This window comes from Rhipicephalus microplus, chromosome 2, assembly GCF_043290135.1.
Source record: "Rhipicephalus microplus isolate Deutch F79 chromosome 2, USDA_Rmic, whole genome shotgun sequence".
NCBI classification, from domain to species: domain Eukaryota; kingdom Metazoa; phylum Arthropoda; class Arachnida; order Ixodida; family Ixodidae; genus Rhipicephalus; species Rhipicephalus microplus.
Genome location: NC_134701.1, coordinates 247,834,505 through 247,853,222, shown reverse-complemented (window position 1 = coordinate 247,853,222; position 18,718 = coordinate 247,834,505). Strand labels below are relative to the sequence as shown.

Below are 18,718 nucleotides of genomic sequence, written 5' to 3'. Positions count from 1 at the left end.
CTATGCAAGTAAAAATTGAGGGAGGTAACGCGGCAACGAAATTTCGTGATGACAACTTCCATCATCCTTGAATTAGTCAGTTCACTGCGCCAGGGAAATAACAAGTGTTGTTCACGTTCGTTTTCATCCTTGGAAAAAAGAAAAATGGGTGGTCTGGAATGCGCTTATTCATCATCATCATCATCATCATCATCATCATCATCATCACCGTCAGCACAGACAATGCACAACAATGGACAAACCTACACTCTCGGGTGCTTCGACACTTAAAAAAATTTTTGAAGAGTGTGTCGCTGAAGCCAGTGTCCCGACAGGCAGTCCTGTCTCCTTCAAGGAAGCAAGTGATGACAGTAGCGTCGACTCTGCGTCCAAACTGCCAAACTTTTTTCTACAGTTTTTGGTTTCTTACCTATATGGTGTAAAACACTCGCTTACACTAATCTGAGTTCCAACTTAGAAATTGGCCTTGTGTTTTGTTGAAATTGTTGTGTATTCTAGATTTGTTGAATGAGCATCTTGCTAACGTTTTTATTTATACATAGAAGCAGTAGCACTGCGCAAGAAATCCAAGGGGGATAGGGATAATAAATTGAAAAGAGATCGACAGAATGCCGAAGGACCGATGCTCGCGTTAACGTAGTTCGTATAACGCTCATCCGGCTACAATGTTTTTTTTTTGTTTCGTTGTTTCTTCCAGTTCACTTGGGTGCCGTGTGCTGGAAGAGGTCCACCATGACGTGGGTGTATAGCTTCTTGAAGACAATGTCTAGCACTCTGTACTTGAGGCTGCTGAGGCCATCCTTGTAGATGCGGAAAAAGCTTCGCCTGATAAGCCGGTGTCTGAAAAAAAAAAGAATAATAAAAAACATGACATAATACTCTATCAATGGATAGTGAGTGAGTGAGTGAGTGAGTGAGTGAGTGAGGCAAATAAGACAGTAATACTGGCGAGTCGCGCTTTGAAGAAGATGAAATTGAATGTAACGGATTGTGTAAGAAAACGGCGTAAGCCATTGTTATTGGCTTCACAGCATGTGCGATACTCAAACTTGGCACGATGTGATGTCGGCGAATTCTCACGCTGAAAAATTATATAAGCGCTCCATTCGCTTCCTGGCATCAGGACATGTTTCATCGCAATTATCTATGTAATGACTCAGTCTTAAGTTTGCATTAATACACACTTACGTGTAGCTCCACATCCTGGCTCGTAAGACATATGGTGACATGGATCGGTTTCTCTATATTTATTTTCTTTTTTTTTTTGCCTGAAGAGCACAATTTGGATATTACTCTCAGAACGGTGCTTCAATTTGTAAGTGAGAATGCCATTCACAAAACCTTTCTCTCGTTTAGTAATTTTCCGCACGCGTTCATCCGTATTGCGGTGCACTAATTACTGAGTGATTGCACGTAGCGCACGTTACCTTCTCTGGCTGGGACTTTGTGCTTCGTGCGTCATGGCGACGTAGCGTCCGATGGTGCAGTTGGCATGCATAAGCGTGTAGCCACTGTAGCGCACCCTGCGGTCGTTTAACATGTTTCAATAAATGATCTTACTATCTTGATGATCGTCAGTGTGCAGAAAAGTTAAAACTCTCGAAAAGAGAGTTTACGTGAGACAATGAAATTGTTATGTGTGGTAAGTCACGAATCACTCAAAAAATAAAAAGTACAATCTTTTCTTCGTTTTTTTACATAGCATATACTCGGCTGTATTGGCGGATTGGCGCATGTTTTTTTTTACGTACTTATGCCATTTGCATTATGTCTGAGGCACTTCTATTTCTTTTCGCTTTGTCAGCCGGAGCGCTTTAAAGAACAAAGAATGATGAACTCCCACTAAAAACAGGCCTACATTCGTGAACTTCCTTGCTTCATTGTTAGAACTGCACAAAAATGTTGCCCTTGAATGAATTGCTTTAAGCGATGGTTTTCATTAGTTATTGAATAAAACTTTAGGAAAGCGACAAAAGATACCTCGTCATTGCAAACAAATCATTTCCACGAAGTCGCAATAGGCACAAAAAAGAGCTCAATTGATGTCAACTGTACATAATATATGTTCAGAAATGCATACTTAAATGTTTAATGTAGACGGATGCACGCCGGCAATAAAGCTTACTATAATGAAAGAACACTCAACATCCAAGTGAGCTACAAGAACATTCATAATTATTCCATTAGCGATAAAGCTGCAATCAATGCCCTTTTAGCCTGACAGGTGGTCATGCAACCTATAGTCTCGTCAATAAGCTTATTCGTTCGTTGATTGGTTGATGTAATCATTCATTCTTATGGTCATTTTACTGTATTTGAGTTGCTGCCATGCCAGGTTAATTGTTTCACGCCGTTTTTCCATGCTCCTCAAACCAGTGCCATGGTAAGGCAACGCCTCCCGGCTCACATAATCCGCATCGCAACCTGGCACAGCTTATAGTTAATCTAGACTTCCTTGAAGGGAGCGCGCGTAGGTAAATTCATAGCGCGGTTAGCTTACCTCGTCGACATGTCGTCGTCTTCTCCTCCCCAGCCCCAGAAGACGTTGGAGAAGCCGTTGACTTTCTCCATCTGCGCTTGAGTCAGCGCGCTCACACCGCCGAATATGGTGGGGTAGGACGGCCTGTCGCAGGAGATAAGCGCGAGCTTAGCTCGTGAAAAGGAAGGGTGCAGATGGCAATATAATACTCTGACATAAGGCACGCGTCTCAATTGTGTCCGCTTTCGTTCTAATGCAACATGCGTTGAATTTTCTTTCGTATTGTTTTATATTCACGGGCATGCAGCTACGTGTAACTACACGCTGTGTACGGTGATATATACAGATTTTAAAGCTCCACTCAGTGATCGCTTAAAGCGCGTTCTATACAGGCCACTCTTGTTCATTGCACTCTAAAAACCCGACGCTTACCTAAGCGTGTGTTTCAAGCTTTTTTTACACGCCTAAAGTATGCGTGTCATTTCTCCACGCTTACCGATAACGCATTCAACATCCATGATCCTCTAAATGGTCTTAAAACTAAGGACGACGCAGTGATCTATGGAAAGTGCAAGGGCGTTTATAAGTAAGTACTCGGAAGTGATGCATAACAATGACCGTCAAGAGAGATTCGTGATGGTATTAAGCGCGAAGACAAGATACCAGAAGCGAGAGGATGTAGGCGCAGCGCATGTTCCAATTCTCCCAATGAGCAAAGTTGCTGAATCAATAGGGAGCACGGACTCTCAGCACGAGTGCCGCTGTCTCGAAAAAGAGCCGAAGAGTTCGACCCATTAGAAGGCACCGGGGAGGACAATTGAACGCATAGTTCAAAGGCTTCGCTACAGAAAGTAATATGATAGCTGCGACACTAAGGAGTTAGAAGGGATTGAAGTGGGTGGAGAAAAAACGCTTGGTAATTAGATCATAGTCTAGTAAGAAAAAAAATTTACATAATCAGGACAAGGAATGCGAAGGCAAGGCAACAGATGGTTTTTAAATTAAGGGTGACAGACTATTCAAAAAGTAAGCCGAAAGTGGCAAAATATGTTAGGTGGCCAGAAGCTTGTGGAGATATCATAGCCGCATGTATACCACAGAAACGGGTTATTTATGTAAACACGGGAGAGACCTTTGCCGTGCACAGAGGCTAACGACGTAGTGAGGCTGACGATGGTGGTGAAATTGGTGATAGCACTCTGAAACAATAGGCTTGAGTCGGACTCCCTGATCCTCATGTCTCACAGCTCGAGTTCCTGGGGCATAGCCACAGAAGGTAACCACAAAGGTTCGCCGCATATAGTCACAAGAGCTGCGCACAATGCCGAGTTTCCGGAAGCTATGGCCCATCTGTTCCCCAGCCAGGCATGGGTCCATCCGGCCCTTAGCTTCCAAAGACAAATAAAAAGCCGTAATGCACCAACGCGAGAGTGCCTCATACGGGTTGTCGTTGATCACGTGTACACAGGAATGTCACCACTGGAGCTGTTGCTATCATATATATATATATATATATATATATATATATATATATATATATATATATATATATATATATATATATATATATTGTAACGGATATAACAACCTCACAACCGGGACGTCCTATTTACAAGGTTTAATAAGGGCGAACTTGTGCCCAAAGCCAAAAGAACTACACAGTAGCTGGGAGAAAGCAGCGAACGCTCGTCGTCCTCTTCTTCGCTTCTTTTCCGCTGCTCGGTAGCAGCTCGTGCACAGGCTGGGCCGGCTCGTGCCTTCCGGCGGGCTTCATGAGTCGTAGCGATGCCGTCAGCGTTCCTCTTTTAACAACGTCTGCGTTGTACTGCGCCTTAACAATTCCTCGTGGCATTATCCCCCCTCTCAAGCGGCATCGCCCCGATGCTTGCGATGAGGCTGTTTTTTTTTTTGTGTGTGCAAGTTTGTAAAAATGAGGTTGCAGTACGTCAAGGTATTGGGGTGGCTAGGTTTGGAATCGGTCGTAGTACGGTTTCATCCGTACAATGTGTACACGCTCCGTGGGATTGCGTCGCCTCGAATGCAGGTGGCCTGCAGGCTTGACTTCGTAGACGAGGTCATTGTGTCGCTGTACGATCTCGTAGGGGCCAAAATACCGGGAAATGAGTTTTTCGGAGAGGCCTCGTCGTCGTACTGGAGTCCATATCCACACTTTGTCGCCAACGTCATATCGCGTGTCAAGTCTTCCTCGGTTGTAGCGGTCGGCGTGGATGCGGTGTTGGTGGCGTATTCGGTATCTTGCTAACTGGCGGGCTTCTTCCGCTCTTTGTAGAAAGTCGTCAAGATCGGGGGGGTAGTCATCTTGGTCTATTGGTAACATAGCATCCAGTGTTGTGGTAACAGCACGACCGTAAACTAGTTCAAATGGGGTGATTTTGGTGGTCTCTTGCACAGCCGTATTGTAGGCGAAAGTGACGTATGGTAAAATTTCGTCCCACTTTTTGTGCTCGACATCTACATACATGGATATCATGTCCGCTAAAGTTCTGTTAAGGCGTTCGGTCAGGCCATTGCATTGAGGATGATATGCAGTGGTTTTCCTATGAACAGTGTGAGTCATGTTGAGCAGGCACTTCAAAAGTTGCGCCGTGAAAGCCGTTCCGCGATCGGTGATTACAACCGTTGGAGCGCCATGTCGCAGGACTATTTTGTGTACGAAGAATTGGGCCACTTCTGCTGCCGTTCCTCGTTCCAAAGAGTCTGTTTCGGCGTATCTAGTTAAATAATCAGTGGCCACAACGATCCATTTCTTGCCGAGTAAAGATGTCGGGAAGGGTCCAAGGAGGTCCATTCCAACTTGGCGGAAAGGCGCTTTCGGTGGATCTATAGGTTGTAGAAGGCCCGCTGGTTTAGAACGTGGTGTTTTTCGTCTTTGGCACTCGCGGCATGTTTTGACGTAGTGTTGCACTGAAGCTAGTAGCTTGGGCCAATAATAATGGAGACTGATCCTTGCAAGCGTTCGCGTCACACCCAAATGTCCAGATGTGGGCTCATCGTGACACGCTCGAAGTATTTCTTGTCGCATAGTTGCTGGAACGACAAGCAGGAACTTTTCGCGGTTGGGCTTGAAGTTTCTCTTGTAGAGAACGTTTCCTCGGAGGCAGAACAATGCGAGGCTTCGAGAAAATATACGGGGTACTTGTACGTCAATTCCTTGCAGGTGTTCGATAAGCGGGAGTAATTCTTTGTCTGTACGTTGGAGTTCGGCTATTTGAGTGGTCTCGACAATTCCTACGAACGGAAAGTCGTCTTCTTCTGATAGTGGTGTGTCTGTAGGAGCCCGTGACAAACAGTCGGCATCGGTATGTTTTTTGCCAGATCGGTATACCACTGTTATATCGTATTCTTGCAGTCTGAGGCTCCACCTTGCTAGTCGTCCAGATGGTTCCTTTATGTTCGCCAGCCAGCAAAGCGCATGGTGATCGCTGACTGCCTTGAATGGTCTACCATATAGGTACGGCCGAAATTTACTGATGGCCCAGACGACGGCAAGGCATTCTTTTTCCGTGGCCGAATAGTTTGTCTCTGCTTTTGTTAGAGTCCGACTGGCATAAGCTATCACTTTTTCTTCACCTTTCTGCCACTGTATTAGAACGCATCCAAGGCCGATGTTACTGGCATCTGTGTGTATTTCCGTGTCGGCTGTCTCATCAAAGTGAGAAAGAATCGGGGGGTTTTCTAACCTCTTTCTCAATTCGTTGAAGGCGCTTTGTTGCTCGTTTTGCCACTGGAAAGGCACATCTTCTCTCGTAAGTCTCGTTAAGGGTTCTGCGATCTTTGAAAAATTTCTCACAAATCGTCTATAGTACGCACATAGACCTAGAAATCTCCGTACTGACTTTTTGTCTGTTGGCACCGGAAACCTTGCGACGGCGGCCGTCTTATCGGGATCAGGGCGAACACCTTGGGCGCTGACGACATGCCCAAGAAAACGAAGCTCTTCGAAAGCTAATCGGCACTTCTCTGGCTTGATTGTCAAATCTGCCGAACGGATTGCCTCTAACACTGACCGAAGGCGCTTGATGTGCTCCTCAAATGTAGCCGCGAAGATGACCACGTCGTCTAGGTACACTAGGCAACACTGCCACTTCAATCCGGAAAGCACAGTGTCCATCATGCGTTGGAACGTTGCCGGCGCACAACAGAGACCAAACGGGAGAGCCTTAAATTCGTAAAGTCCGTCCGGGGTAACAAAAGCAGTCTTTTCGCGATCACGTTCATCAACCTCGATCTGCCAGTATCCACTTTTCAGATCTAGTGATGAGAAGAACTTGGCACACCGAAGTCGATCTAACGTGTCGTCGATGCGTGGAAGGGGATATACATCCCGTTTAGTCACAGCATTCAGTTTCCTGTAGTCGACACAAAACCGTAGCGTGTTATCCTTCTTCTTGACAAGCACCACGGGAGATGACCACGGGCTGTTAGAAGGCTGGATAACATCATCTTCAAGCATTTCTCGTACCTGCTTCTTGATGACTTCCCTTTCCTTAGGGGAAACACGATACGGGTGCTGGCATACCGGCCTGGTTGTCTCGTCCGTTATGATCCTGTGTTTTGTAATGCTCGTGCGCCGTACCTTTGAACTGTTGGAGAAACAGCTGCCAAATTCCCGCACGAGGTCGTATAGCTGTTGACGTTGAATCTCTGAAAGATTAGGATTTACGTATATTGTGTCGCAGGCATCAGATGGAAGTTTCACATTCGGTGACGTCGTTTCAAGACTGCATATTTCTGTCACTTCACAGAACTCATGAAGAAACGCTATTGCCGTCCCTTTTGCGATGTGCTGGAATTCGTTACCGAAATTCGTCAAGAGGATGTCTGTGCACCCGTTTCGCAGCTGGATAATCCCTCGTGCCACACAAACGCCTCTTTTCAAGAAAACATCCACGTTGCTCTCCGCCACACCCTCGTAGTCGCTGAATGCATCATTATGCACGAGAACCATTATACTGCTCCGTGGCGGTACAGTCACATCATCGTCGACGACGCGCAGTGGAGTGGTACATCGTTCATCTGATCGTGCTACCTTTAAAGCTTGCTCCGTCGAAAAGGACACGCTCGACCTCTGTAAATTGATAATCGCACCATTAGCTTGTAGGAAATCCATTCCCAGTATGACTTCCCTCGAGCACACAGGCAGGACGACAAAGTCACCGACGTAAGTGAAGCCCCGTATCATGACCCTTGCGGTACATCGGCCGGAAGGGGTTATGAGGTGACCACCTGCAGTACGTACTTGAGGTCCACCCCATTCGGTCAGAACTTTCTTGAGTCGCTTCGCTAATTCGTAACTTATCACAGAATAATCCGCACCAGTATCGATCAAAGCATTGAGCTCTAGTCCGTCAATCACCAACGGCAAGTCTGAAGTAATTTTCTCTGTACTGCACTCCTTTACCTGGAAACAGTCGTCGTTATCAGGCTCGTACCGCAGTGGAGGATCTTCATATCCCAAGTCGCCAGCGGCCTCGCCTCCACAGGTCGCCCTCTTCAGTTTCCCGGATTTGGGCTAGGCGAACGCTGCCTAGACGTGCTTGGGAAGGGACGTGGGCTAGACGAGCGGTAGCGCATAGGGGATGGTGAGCGTGGTTGATGACGACGAGGCGGGTCAAATTCCCGACGTGAGCATAGGTATTCTTCAATCTCGGAAGGTCTTTCGCCGTTTCGCGGACACGGTGCATTGATGGCGAATCCCCTAAGACCAGCTTGACGATATCGGCAGAATCGGTACAGGTGGCCAGCCTCTCCACAGTGAAAACACAAGGGCCTACGTGTGGCATCTCGCCACACATCGCTCTTCCGTGGCATCATCTCTCTCGCACGAGGTGGAGTGCGTGTTGCCTCTACGATTTCAGGCGGGCTGCGCATTGGCTGCACATAAGTACTTGGTGTCTCGATCGGCGAACAGTGCAGAGTAGGTCGCCTGAGCACCTCGGAGTACGTTACCGCCCGTCGTGTCGCCGGCACATCACTCCGCGGCTCCCGCATGGCCTGTCGAATTTCGTCTCGGACAACTTCAGCAAGAGACAGCTCGGGGGTGACATCAGGTGACTGCAGTTTCCTTAATTCTTCCCTGACAACAGACCGGACGAGCTCGCGCAATGTGTCAAGATTATCCACGACGCCTGCTGAGTAGACTCCTGCGGATGCACCGGCTACGTCGCGGTTGTACTGTCGGGCTCTCTGCTGAAGCGTCGTTTCGATGGTTGTTGCTTCCGACCGAAACTCAGCAACAGTACGGGGCGGATTGCGGATGAGTCCCGCGAACAATTCTTGCTTTACCCCGTGCATGAGGTGGCGCACTTTCTTGTCTTCCGTCATGCCAGGATCAGCTCGCTTGAAAAGGCGGGACATGTCTTCGATGTACATCGCGACAGTTTCGTTCGTTCGTTCAATCCGTGTGCGGAGAGCTGCTTCCGCCTTTTCCCGGCGATCACTGTTGGCGAACGTACTCAGTAGCTGCCGCCGAAACTCTTGCCACGACGTCAGAGATGCCTCGTGGTTTTCGTACCACACTCGTGCAGAGTCTTCCAACGCAATGTAGACGTTACGCAGCTTGCCTTCCTCGTTCCACTGATTTAGATTTCCCACTCTCTCGAAATGCTCTAACCAGTCTTCGGCGTCCTCGTATGGGTCACCATGAAACACCTTTGGGATGACCGGTTGGCTTACGATGAGTTGTGCCGGCGTAACTTGGCTCGTCATGGTGGTGGCGGCGCTTGTCTCCGTCACCGATGCCCTTGATACAGAAGGGAGTGGCCCAAATTCTGGCAACTCTCCTCGGATACGGCGGCTGACTCGTTGGTGCACCGGTGTAAGCTCCACTGGTTGCGGCTGGTCAGTGCTTGGACTTCGCTCTTGCGTGGGGCTCGGAATCATGTACCCAGCACCTCCACCAGAAAATGTAACGGATATAACAACCTCACAACCGGGACGTCCTATTTACAAGGTTTAATAAGGGCGAACTTGTGCCCAAAGCCAAAAGAACTACACAGTAGCTGGGAGAAAGCAGCGAACGCTCGTCGTCCTCTTCTTCGCTTCTTTTCCGCTGCTCGGTAGCAGCTCGTGCACAGGCTGGGCCGGCTCGTGCCTTCCGGCGGGCTTCATGAGTCGTAGCGATGCCGTCAGCGTTCCTCTTTTAACAACGTCTGCGTTGTACTGCGCCTTAACAATTCCTCGTGGCAATATATATATATATATATATATATATATATATATATATATATATATATATATATATATATACAGACTTATAAAAGCGTGTGCCACACTCGCCGCCATGGCTACAGATGGCGCTGACTGACACTCCCACGTTTAAATTCACATATATACCCAATAAAGTGGCTGGGAGGATAGCCGCCGTGGTAGCTCAGTGGTAGAGCATAGAATGCGTTAGTCGAAGGTCGCAGGTTTAGTTCCTGCCCACGGTAAGTTATCTTTTCACCCACTTTTGTTTCTTCACATTTACCTTACAATTCGGTCTAATAACCTATCCTATAATTTCCTTAGCATTATAGCATTATTGTCTGTTAGATTTCTGTTATATATATATATATATATATATATATATATATATATATATATATATATATATAACATGTTATATATATATCGTCATATATATATATGTCATATATATAACATATATAACATGTTATATATATATATATATATATATATATATATATATATATATATATATATATATATATATATATATATATATATATATATATATATATATATATATATATATATATATATATATATATATATATATATATGGTAACTCCTACAAGTCAAAAGCAGTGCGACTTTTTGCCGTCAAAGGCCCCCACCCTCCAGCCAATGTTGTTGCGGCTGGTCACGACCGCTTTGTGACACGCTTTGTGATACGCGATTGTTCTCGTGAGTGCAGTGCGAATGCGGTTGGCTGCGACGTCACCATTTCATGGCGCCAGCACTTGCTGGAGGGCGATCCTTTGACGGCAAGAAGCCGCACTGCTCGGCTTGTAAACGGGCATAGCGCCAAATTGTTCGCAAAGAGAGAGAAATATATAGTTCTGGGGACGCACTCATATTTGTATATGTCTAGGCAGCGGGATAGGTGGTACGGGTTCTCCTGGCACGCGTAGATGCTTTGGTCGTTCTCTGGTAATAGGTCCACGTCGTGGAAGATGAAGCAGTTGTAGTCGTGCATCGTCTTGGACACCTCGTAGCCGACGTTCAGCAGTTTGGCTCGATTGAAGTCGCCTTTGCCGCTCTGCACAAATCAGCAGTTGGTGTAAAAGTTTTTTTTTTAATGAAACGCGGACAGTTCCGTGTATTGTATATGCGCTTTTGTTACGCGAGCCATGATGGATTCAAAAGATCAGCGTCACTGTGGCGGTAAATGCGTTTGCATTATATCGGGTACCAGAAACCTATAGATCAGAGCGATACTTATGCGGTAAGAGTTAAACAACGCCACCGTAAGTGGTGCACGGTGCAGACCTCACATTTCGATGGTGTACGTACTGAAGTGAGACCGGAGTAAAACCACGAGTGCCGTGGAAAACTCGCCAACCCTCTGAACGCGCGCGGACTTGCACTATTCCTTCTTGATAGTCATGCGTCTGTGATCTAATGCTCCAAACATCTAATATTTTATTTTTCCACAGGAGATCCCGGACAAAGCTACAGTCAGTAGTTTCTGCATAGAACGCCCTTTGTTTTATTTATTTCTGGGAGTTCTTGTTGACGCTCAACAAAAGTACTCACGACTCTAACCATATATACAACTTCTCGGTAAAATGTATTAGAAAAAAAACGCTTTTGTTAACTTGGGCCCATAATAAATGTTATTATTCTATGAGGAACCAGGAAGGACGGCTACAAATAGTAGCTTTCGCACGCAAAGCCCTTTTGCACAATGAAGGAATTCGGAAAATGAGGGGTCTAGTTTCACTACGTAAAACACTTATCGTAGAGGAGTGGCCAAGAAGATGAAGGAGAGTTGGTACATAAGACAACTCAAGCAAGATAGTGTAATCGTTTATGGTGCGAGTACCTGTTCAATTATGTAGATGCCGTAGTCAAGCTCCTGTTTTCGCAGGAACTGGTGCATGTGGTGCAGGAAAACGCGCAGGTTCCTCTCCCGGTCTCGGTACGGCACAATGACGGCCACGCGGTGGCGCGCCAGGCAGTGACTCGGCCACCAGCGGCCCCCGGGTTTGATGTGGAGGAAATAGGGTTCTAACATGCGGTACTCGGGCACTTCCTTCACGACGGGAACCAGGCCTTCTGAGTGTCACAGGCGGAAAAGATGCGGAAAGGTATATATGTGTGTGTTCAAGGATAAAAAACTCCCAAGCATTTCCCTGAGGGTGAACATGGTTAAGTGCGAATGCACGGGGTGATGCTATGAGGGGTATTTATTAATTCGCACTATTATATTTATTAATCACACTATGGTGCCTTTATGGTGTAATGGTTCCTGGGAACCGCAATTTGATCACACGGGGAAGTTTACGTTAACTCACTGGCGAATGCCAACGGATTTTAACTTTACTCCCCCTCATAGCATCACACCGTGCATTCGCACTTAACCATGTTCACCCTCGGGGAAATGCTTGGGAGTTTTATTACTGGTGATGATGATTAAAGTGTAATTAATGAATTTAAGTGTTGTTTGTCATGAAGCATTTGTACACAGATACATTATATACGAAGTATTATTTATTTACACTTCACGATTTTCGTACGATGCATTAAATGCACACATCGCGAGCGCGTCACACACACACACACACACACACACACACACACACACACACACACACACACACACACACACAACTACACTACAGATTAGCACCTATTCGTGTTATCGTTGTAGCTCACGGTTAGTACCAGCGCTTTGTGATCCGAGAAATGTACGGTGAGCGGATCCAGCAAGACGGAGCGGACCGTACAGTTCCTACTGAACGCCAAGTCTATGAAGCCACCGTTAATCGTGGTCGGAAACTCGAGAGACAGACACGTCATCGAGTAATTGTTCAGCATGTGGTCAACCAACCAGCCATTGTCCTTTCTAACGTCCACGTTAAAGTCACCCACCACCACAATCGGAACCGAGGTACGCGCGCGCACAGACTCACTCTCCATCGCCGCATCCATCTGCTCCAAGACGTCATCTCTCGAGAGGTTCGGGGCCAGGTAGACGGTCACAACCAGGACGGCATCGCCGGAGTAGGCACTGGTGTAGACGGACCGTTGCCCCGCGTGAGCCGCCTGATGCTCATGAAGGGGAGCCGAGGCGAGATGAGGCGCTCTTCCACCGGGTTCAGATCGGGGAGGTCCGCGGGACGAGGCGGGTACGCGTAGCCGTGGCTCTTGCTCAACGGCGGAACCCGCCCGGCCAGCAGGGACTCTCGGCAAGACGCACACACCCGGAACGCACCGAAGGGAGCCAGCCTCGGGTCTTGCGCATCCATGTCGTCGCATCGGTGTTCGCCCGACCGTCTTCCGAACTCGTTCCAAAGAACCAGCAACGCGTTCAACCTGTTGGTCTCGTTCTTCACGCCGGAAATGCAGCTCAGGTTGTTATCGAACCACACCCGGTCACACACGGCGCAGCTGTGACCGAAGCTGCGATCCACAAAGTCGTGTTTGAAACGCGCGTCCGGACGAGCAAAGTCCAGGGCTCGCACTCTCTCCCGCGCGGCACGTTCACTGGCTCGAACGGCTTCGGGAACGTCCACTCGCCGTTGACGATTGCGAGCGGCGTCTTGACACTGGCCTTCATCGCCCTTCTCCGCCTGACGCTTGCGTTGTCGTTCCGCTTCTTGGGCCGCGTTCGCGGCTCGATGCTGACGCCTCATCTCGGCCTCGCGACCGCGCAGTTCACCATCCGCTGCACGCTTCGTCCGCTTGTCCTCGGCCTCGCGAGCGCGAAGTTCGGCATCCTCTGCACGCTTCGCCCGCTTGTCCTCGGCCTCGCGAGCGCGCAGTTCGGCATCCGCTGCACGCTTCGCCCGCTTGCACTCGGCCTCGCGAGCGCGCAGTTCGGCCTCCGCTGCACGCTTCGCCCGCTTACGTTCGGTCTCACGAGCCCTTCGCAGCGCCGCCTTGTCTTCCAACGTCGGCGAAACTACTGCGGTACCGTCACCTCCAACGACAGGTGCAGTGCTGGCATTCGGTTGTACTGCATTCGTTGTTGATGGTAGCGTTGCCTCCGGTACATCCATCGCACGACCCCCTCTCGACGGGAGACTGAGAGAGAAGGCGGGCGCGCGAGAGAGAGAGGGGTGTGCACGCAGCTGCAGCGAGCGAGGAGAGCGGAGGAGCGAGCGAAGGGGGAGGGGGACGCGCGCAGCGGCGTTAAAGATATAAGACGCGTTACTGACACCGATATCAGCGTTGCGTCCATGGCTTATTCGGTAGAGCGTCGCGCTGCGGCCCGCCAAGTCCTCTTTCTTTTAAAGATAGAGAGAAGACTGCGGACGCCGCCGACGGCGGTGGATGGTTTGGGGTCGCTTATAAAGTGTGTTCACACTTAAAACAAAAGTCTGAAAGTAAGGAAGGTGTACAGCAAGAGCACAAGTTGGCGCACTCATTCGTGAGTCGATTTGCTGGGACCCACTCAGACATATATGAAGCCGTGAGTCTGAGTGAGTGCAGGGTCAGTAATGTGTTGGGGAGTTAGAGTTAATCTATCTTAATCATGAACAAACTCGCTCAAGTAGCAGTTTTAACGAAGACCTTCACATGTGTGCTATAGATGGGCGGGTGCATTAAACCTGATTCGATGGTTTACGCGATCATAATTTATGCATAGCCTGCTAGATGTATGCTCAAAAACGAATGTTTAGACTCCGCGTTCGTTGCGTTGAAGCGCATTCCACCCATTTCATTTGTGACGAGAGTTGTGAAAGCTCCATGACATCAAAATGCCGTTGCGGGTGAAAAACCGGAAACAAGAGGCGCGCTTTTTACCGAAGTTCGGCCAATGAGCTGTAGCCGAAATGAAAACTCAGCCTGGGGGACACCTCGAGAATATTTTTCCAGCCACCAAAGAAAAAAAGAATGAAACAGTAGAATGCTGGGAACTGCGACCACAGCATGGAGCACGAAGGAGACGCGGCGTCGGAGGAAGCTTCTTTGTAAACGCTAGGCGCGCTCGCTCACGAATGATGCTTTTGTCAAGAGCTCATCAAAAATGAATCATGATGAAACAGAACAAACAGAACATGAAACAGAACAAAGTTATGATGGTTATTGTGACACGAGTCGTAGGAGGTGGCGGCTTGAAAGGAGAACGCGTGCGCTCTTATTCCTTTTCCTGAGTGGTTGAAGCGCATTTCGTTCCTGTCCTGTAATTTGAGTCGAGAGGTGTGAAAACTGCCTGATGTGAAAATGACGTTGAAGATGAACCAGAGAGAGGCGATACGCTATTGTCTGCGCTCTTGACAATCAATGGGGGCCTAAATTTTATGTTCATCACGTGGACCTTTTCGGGTCTTTCTAGGGACTTCAGCGCACAGCTTTAGTGTGAGTCCGAGTGGGTCCGGTACAGGAAAAGTTTGATGAGTCAGAGTGGGAGTGAGTCCAAACCGCTATACACATTTTTTAGTGGGTCTGGGTGAGTTTGATTTACGGTTGCAGATGTATGAATATAAGCATCATTTTGTTCACTGGAAATAATTGTATATTATTCATTGGCCACGGTGCTCTTGTGGTTACGGTTAGAGGGTTGACCCAGTGGTCACGACATCATATCGCGGCCGCGTACGATGGAGGCGAAATTCTGTTAAAGCGAATTTCTGGAGTCACGCGTACCTATATAAAAAGGGCCGTGCAACAGTTTTTTCCCTAGGGCGGAAAATGCTGCTGATCGGTAGTCGAGGCTTCTGAGAACACGCGAGCCAAACGTAGCGCAGCGCGCCACCTAGAACTTGCAGTTGATTCGTCAGCAAAAAAAGTTGTTTTCTCTTCTCTCTACAAATTATGTTGTATACGCAAATGACCGTTTCATATACTCAATCTCACAGCCATTGGCTGACTTGAGAATCGTGAGCTGCACAGTTAGCGAGGCAGTCGAAAGAGGCCGCCACGTGCCCGTGCACTCGCTCGCGATCACACTAAAAGTGAATCACGCGTTCCAAGAAAAAAGAAGAAGAAAAAAGTGCTGACGATCGAGGGTGACATAACTTCTTTCTCCTATGTCATTCCCCCTTTCTTTGCTTCCGGTGCGCTCATCGGGTCGAGAGAAGAAAGCCATTACAGCGTGTGACAAATTTCTAACTGCCGTAATCATGAAAAACTGTCAACCACTTTCAAATTACTCAAATCTAGGCACAAATCGACAATGGCCACTCACGCAGAGCTCAGTGGCAGCTGCTGAAGTGGCCGAGTGTGTTGGTGTCATTGAGGCGATGATGATGATGATAATAATAATAATAATAATAATAATAATAATAATAATAATAATAATAATAATAATAATAATAATAATAATAATAATAATATCTCCGAATTCACGCGTTTTATGCTTTTTTCCCCTATGTCGGCCTCGAAATGATTGAACTGCTTTGTGCTTGTCATTTGAGAATATACCATGTGTGGCCTCCAAGTGGCTTCGGCAGCGCACCCTTGAGCGGCCGGAGCAAATCGCGGAGGCCGCGGGGCATGATATCGGATGTCGGACGTGAAAAGCTGCGCTGCAAGGCACATAAAGTCAGGCCGTGGTGGCGTCCACAGCAGGTATAGTGATCTGAAATACTATAGTACACTTTAGCGGCAGCTCTGCGGTGCCGACTGCCATTGAAACTGGTTGGCCGCTTGTGTCCGCAGGGCTACTGCCGACGCTCAAATCAGGTCATCCATGACAAATCGCATCAGTGCGTACAGGCACGCCTAGGTGCTATAATTGGACAAAATGGTGCATCGGGGCACCCCTCTGACTATAATGAATTAGAGTTCTAGTTCACTATACCACCTATTGATTGATTACATGTGGGGTTTAACGTCCCAAAACCACCTTATGATTATGAGAGACGCCGTAGTGGAGGGCTCCGGAAATTTCGACCACCTGGGGATCATTAACGTGCAACCAAATCTGAGCACACGGGCCTACAACATTTCCGCCTTCATCGGAAATGCAGCCGCCGCAGCCGGGATTCAATCCCGCGACCAGCGGGTCAGCAGCCGAGTACCTTAGCCACTAGACCACCGCAGCGGGCCTCACTATACCACCTATACGAAACATGTATATTGTCACAGAATGCACAGATGTACATAAGACAAGAAAGTCTCGTTTGGTCTCACTTACTCAAGTGTCCCGGCTTCACCTCGCAATACTCTCGCGGAGAGGCCGTTCCGGCATGGTCGTAAGACCTGTAATCGGGGCCAAGAACGTTGCGGCCGATCTCCAGGGAACCGATGCCCGCAGTCGTCGTCGTCGTCGTCTTTGCCGTCGAGCGTCGGTTTGTTATCCTGTGGGACTGCTGGCGAAGCGATGTGGCCGACGATTGCTTGAACGGCTTCCCGATGCACATTTCGAGCCAGAAGGCAGCCACCACGAACACTACGAGGAGCAAGAGCAGCAGTCGTCCACGCCCCACAGCGAACCACGCTTTGGCCTCGGCAAAATAGGAATGCCTGAGAAGAAAAGAAAATGAAAAAAAATGTGAATAACACCGGTGCTAAAGCACGCTTGTACGCGTTAATTACAGAAGAAGCAAACCAACTTTCCGTTTGATCAGTTGCAGGAATAAAATGCATACGGAAACAGAGATATCCCTACACCACGGCGTCGTGTATAACCCTACCGTGGTTTTTCGACGTTAAACCTGTATATTATTATTATTATTATTATTATTATTATTATTATTATTATTATTATTATTATTATTATTATTATTATTCGAAGTATGTGCACCATCAACACGATGACAAACACATTAAGCACATTGTACATTACGGTGCTTTGAAGTGAATCACGGAAAGAGGCGTACATTAGCTGAACGTATACAATTGTCATCCCGTTCTGAATTTGCAAAGTCTGACTCTCTATATGTTCCAGTGTAGCCTGGTGTCCTACACACCATCATAATTCTTAAGCGAACCCCGCCATGGTGGTCTAGAGGCTAAGGTACTCGGCTGCTGACTCGCAGGTCACGGTATCGAATCTCGGCTGCGGCGGCTGCATTATCTACGGAGGCGGAAATGATGTAGGCCCGTGTGCTCAGGTTTGAGTGCACGTTAAACAACCCCAGGTGGTTTAAATTTCCGGAGCCATCCACTGTGGCGTCTCTCATATACATATGGTGGTTTTGGGACGTTAAACCCCACGTATAGATCTGACTCTTCAGCAAAAACTATGTGCTCACTGACGATCTACCGGAAGCACTACGCAAAGTTGGACATTTCGACGCCTGAATTTGTCCACATGAAAAAAAAAACTTGCTTACGCACACTTCTATGAAAAGAGAGAGAAAAGAACGATACGTGCGTCTTATGCACTACTTTCAGAACTAAGAGTTAAGTCAGGCAAGAAGTGGCACTGTATAGCACTGTTCTAGCGCAGCCGTTGCGCACGAAATTACGTTAACCATCTCCAAAGAAGGCACAACACATTAACTCACCTCGTCTGTTTCAGACGCGCCATCAATGTGACTTTTCGAATTGTTATCCAAGCTGTACACTGAAAGCAATCGTCGGAGGCAATCCGACGTTTCAGAACGCGGTGTGCACGAGGCCACTTCTTCTTGTTCTTCTTCTTAACCTCCACACATGGCACGCACCCATTGGAGGGAATTTGCTGGGTGAAATGTTCCCATAATTACTGCTTTCAAATGCAGTAAGAGGTGACGATGATGATAATGATTATACAGTGGTTTCTAAGATTATAGCGCAAATTCTTTAATGATTCAAGTTCTGATACTATATTGACGCAAGGCAGACGCAGTATTCAAACTACGCGCGCTAGTTCGTGCGCCCCCCAAGAGACCAGCGGCCCGATGATGAGACAAGAAAAGGCCGTGATGGGATTTCGATAAAAAAGAAGTGGTTCACCGCTCGAGGGCTTCTCGGAGATTGATTCCTTTTGCTGATCGGCCGTTAGAAGCGCCGCTACATTTTCCTTTACTTTTCGGGCACAAGTTATCCCAAATAAACAGTTATTCTTACACCATTTGGATTGTGCGTAACAATTATGGTGGAGGTGCTGGGTAA

At 47.7% G+C, this 18,718-nt stretch overlaps 2 protein-coding genes across 4 annotated transcripts in view; one reads left to right on the top strand and one right to left on the bottom strand.

The window, feature by feature from the left end:
• Positions 1-18,718, top strand: part of LOC142776003 (solute carrier organic anion transporter family member 4A1-like) — an 80,527-nt gene that overhangs the window by 28,817 nt on the left and 32,992 nt on the right. The gene's annotated exons all lie outside the window — the stretch shown is intronic.
• Positions 556-18,152, bottom strand: LOC119169306 (beta-1,4-N-acetylgalactosaminyltransferase bre-4). Its single transcript, XM_075885889.1, has 7 exons — positions 18,130-18,152; positions 16,815-17,143; positions 11,553-11,785; positions 10,579-10,766; positions 2,501-2,689; positions 1,428-1,523; positions 556-840 (listed from the first exon to the last, which is right to left on the bottom strand). The coding sequence occupies exons 1-7, from the start codon at positions 18,150-18,152 to the stop codon at positions 699-701; spliced, it is 1,200 nt and encodes a 399-aa protein (XP_075742004.1). The 3' UTR covers positions 556-698.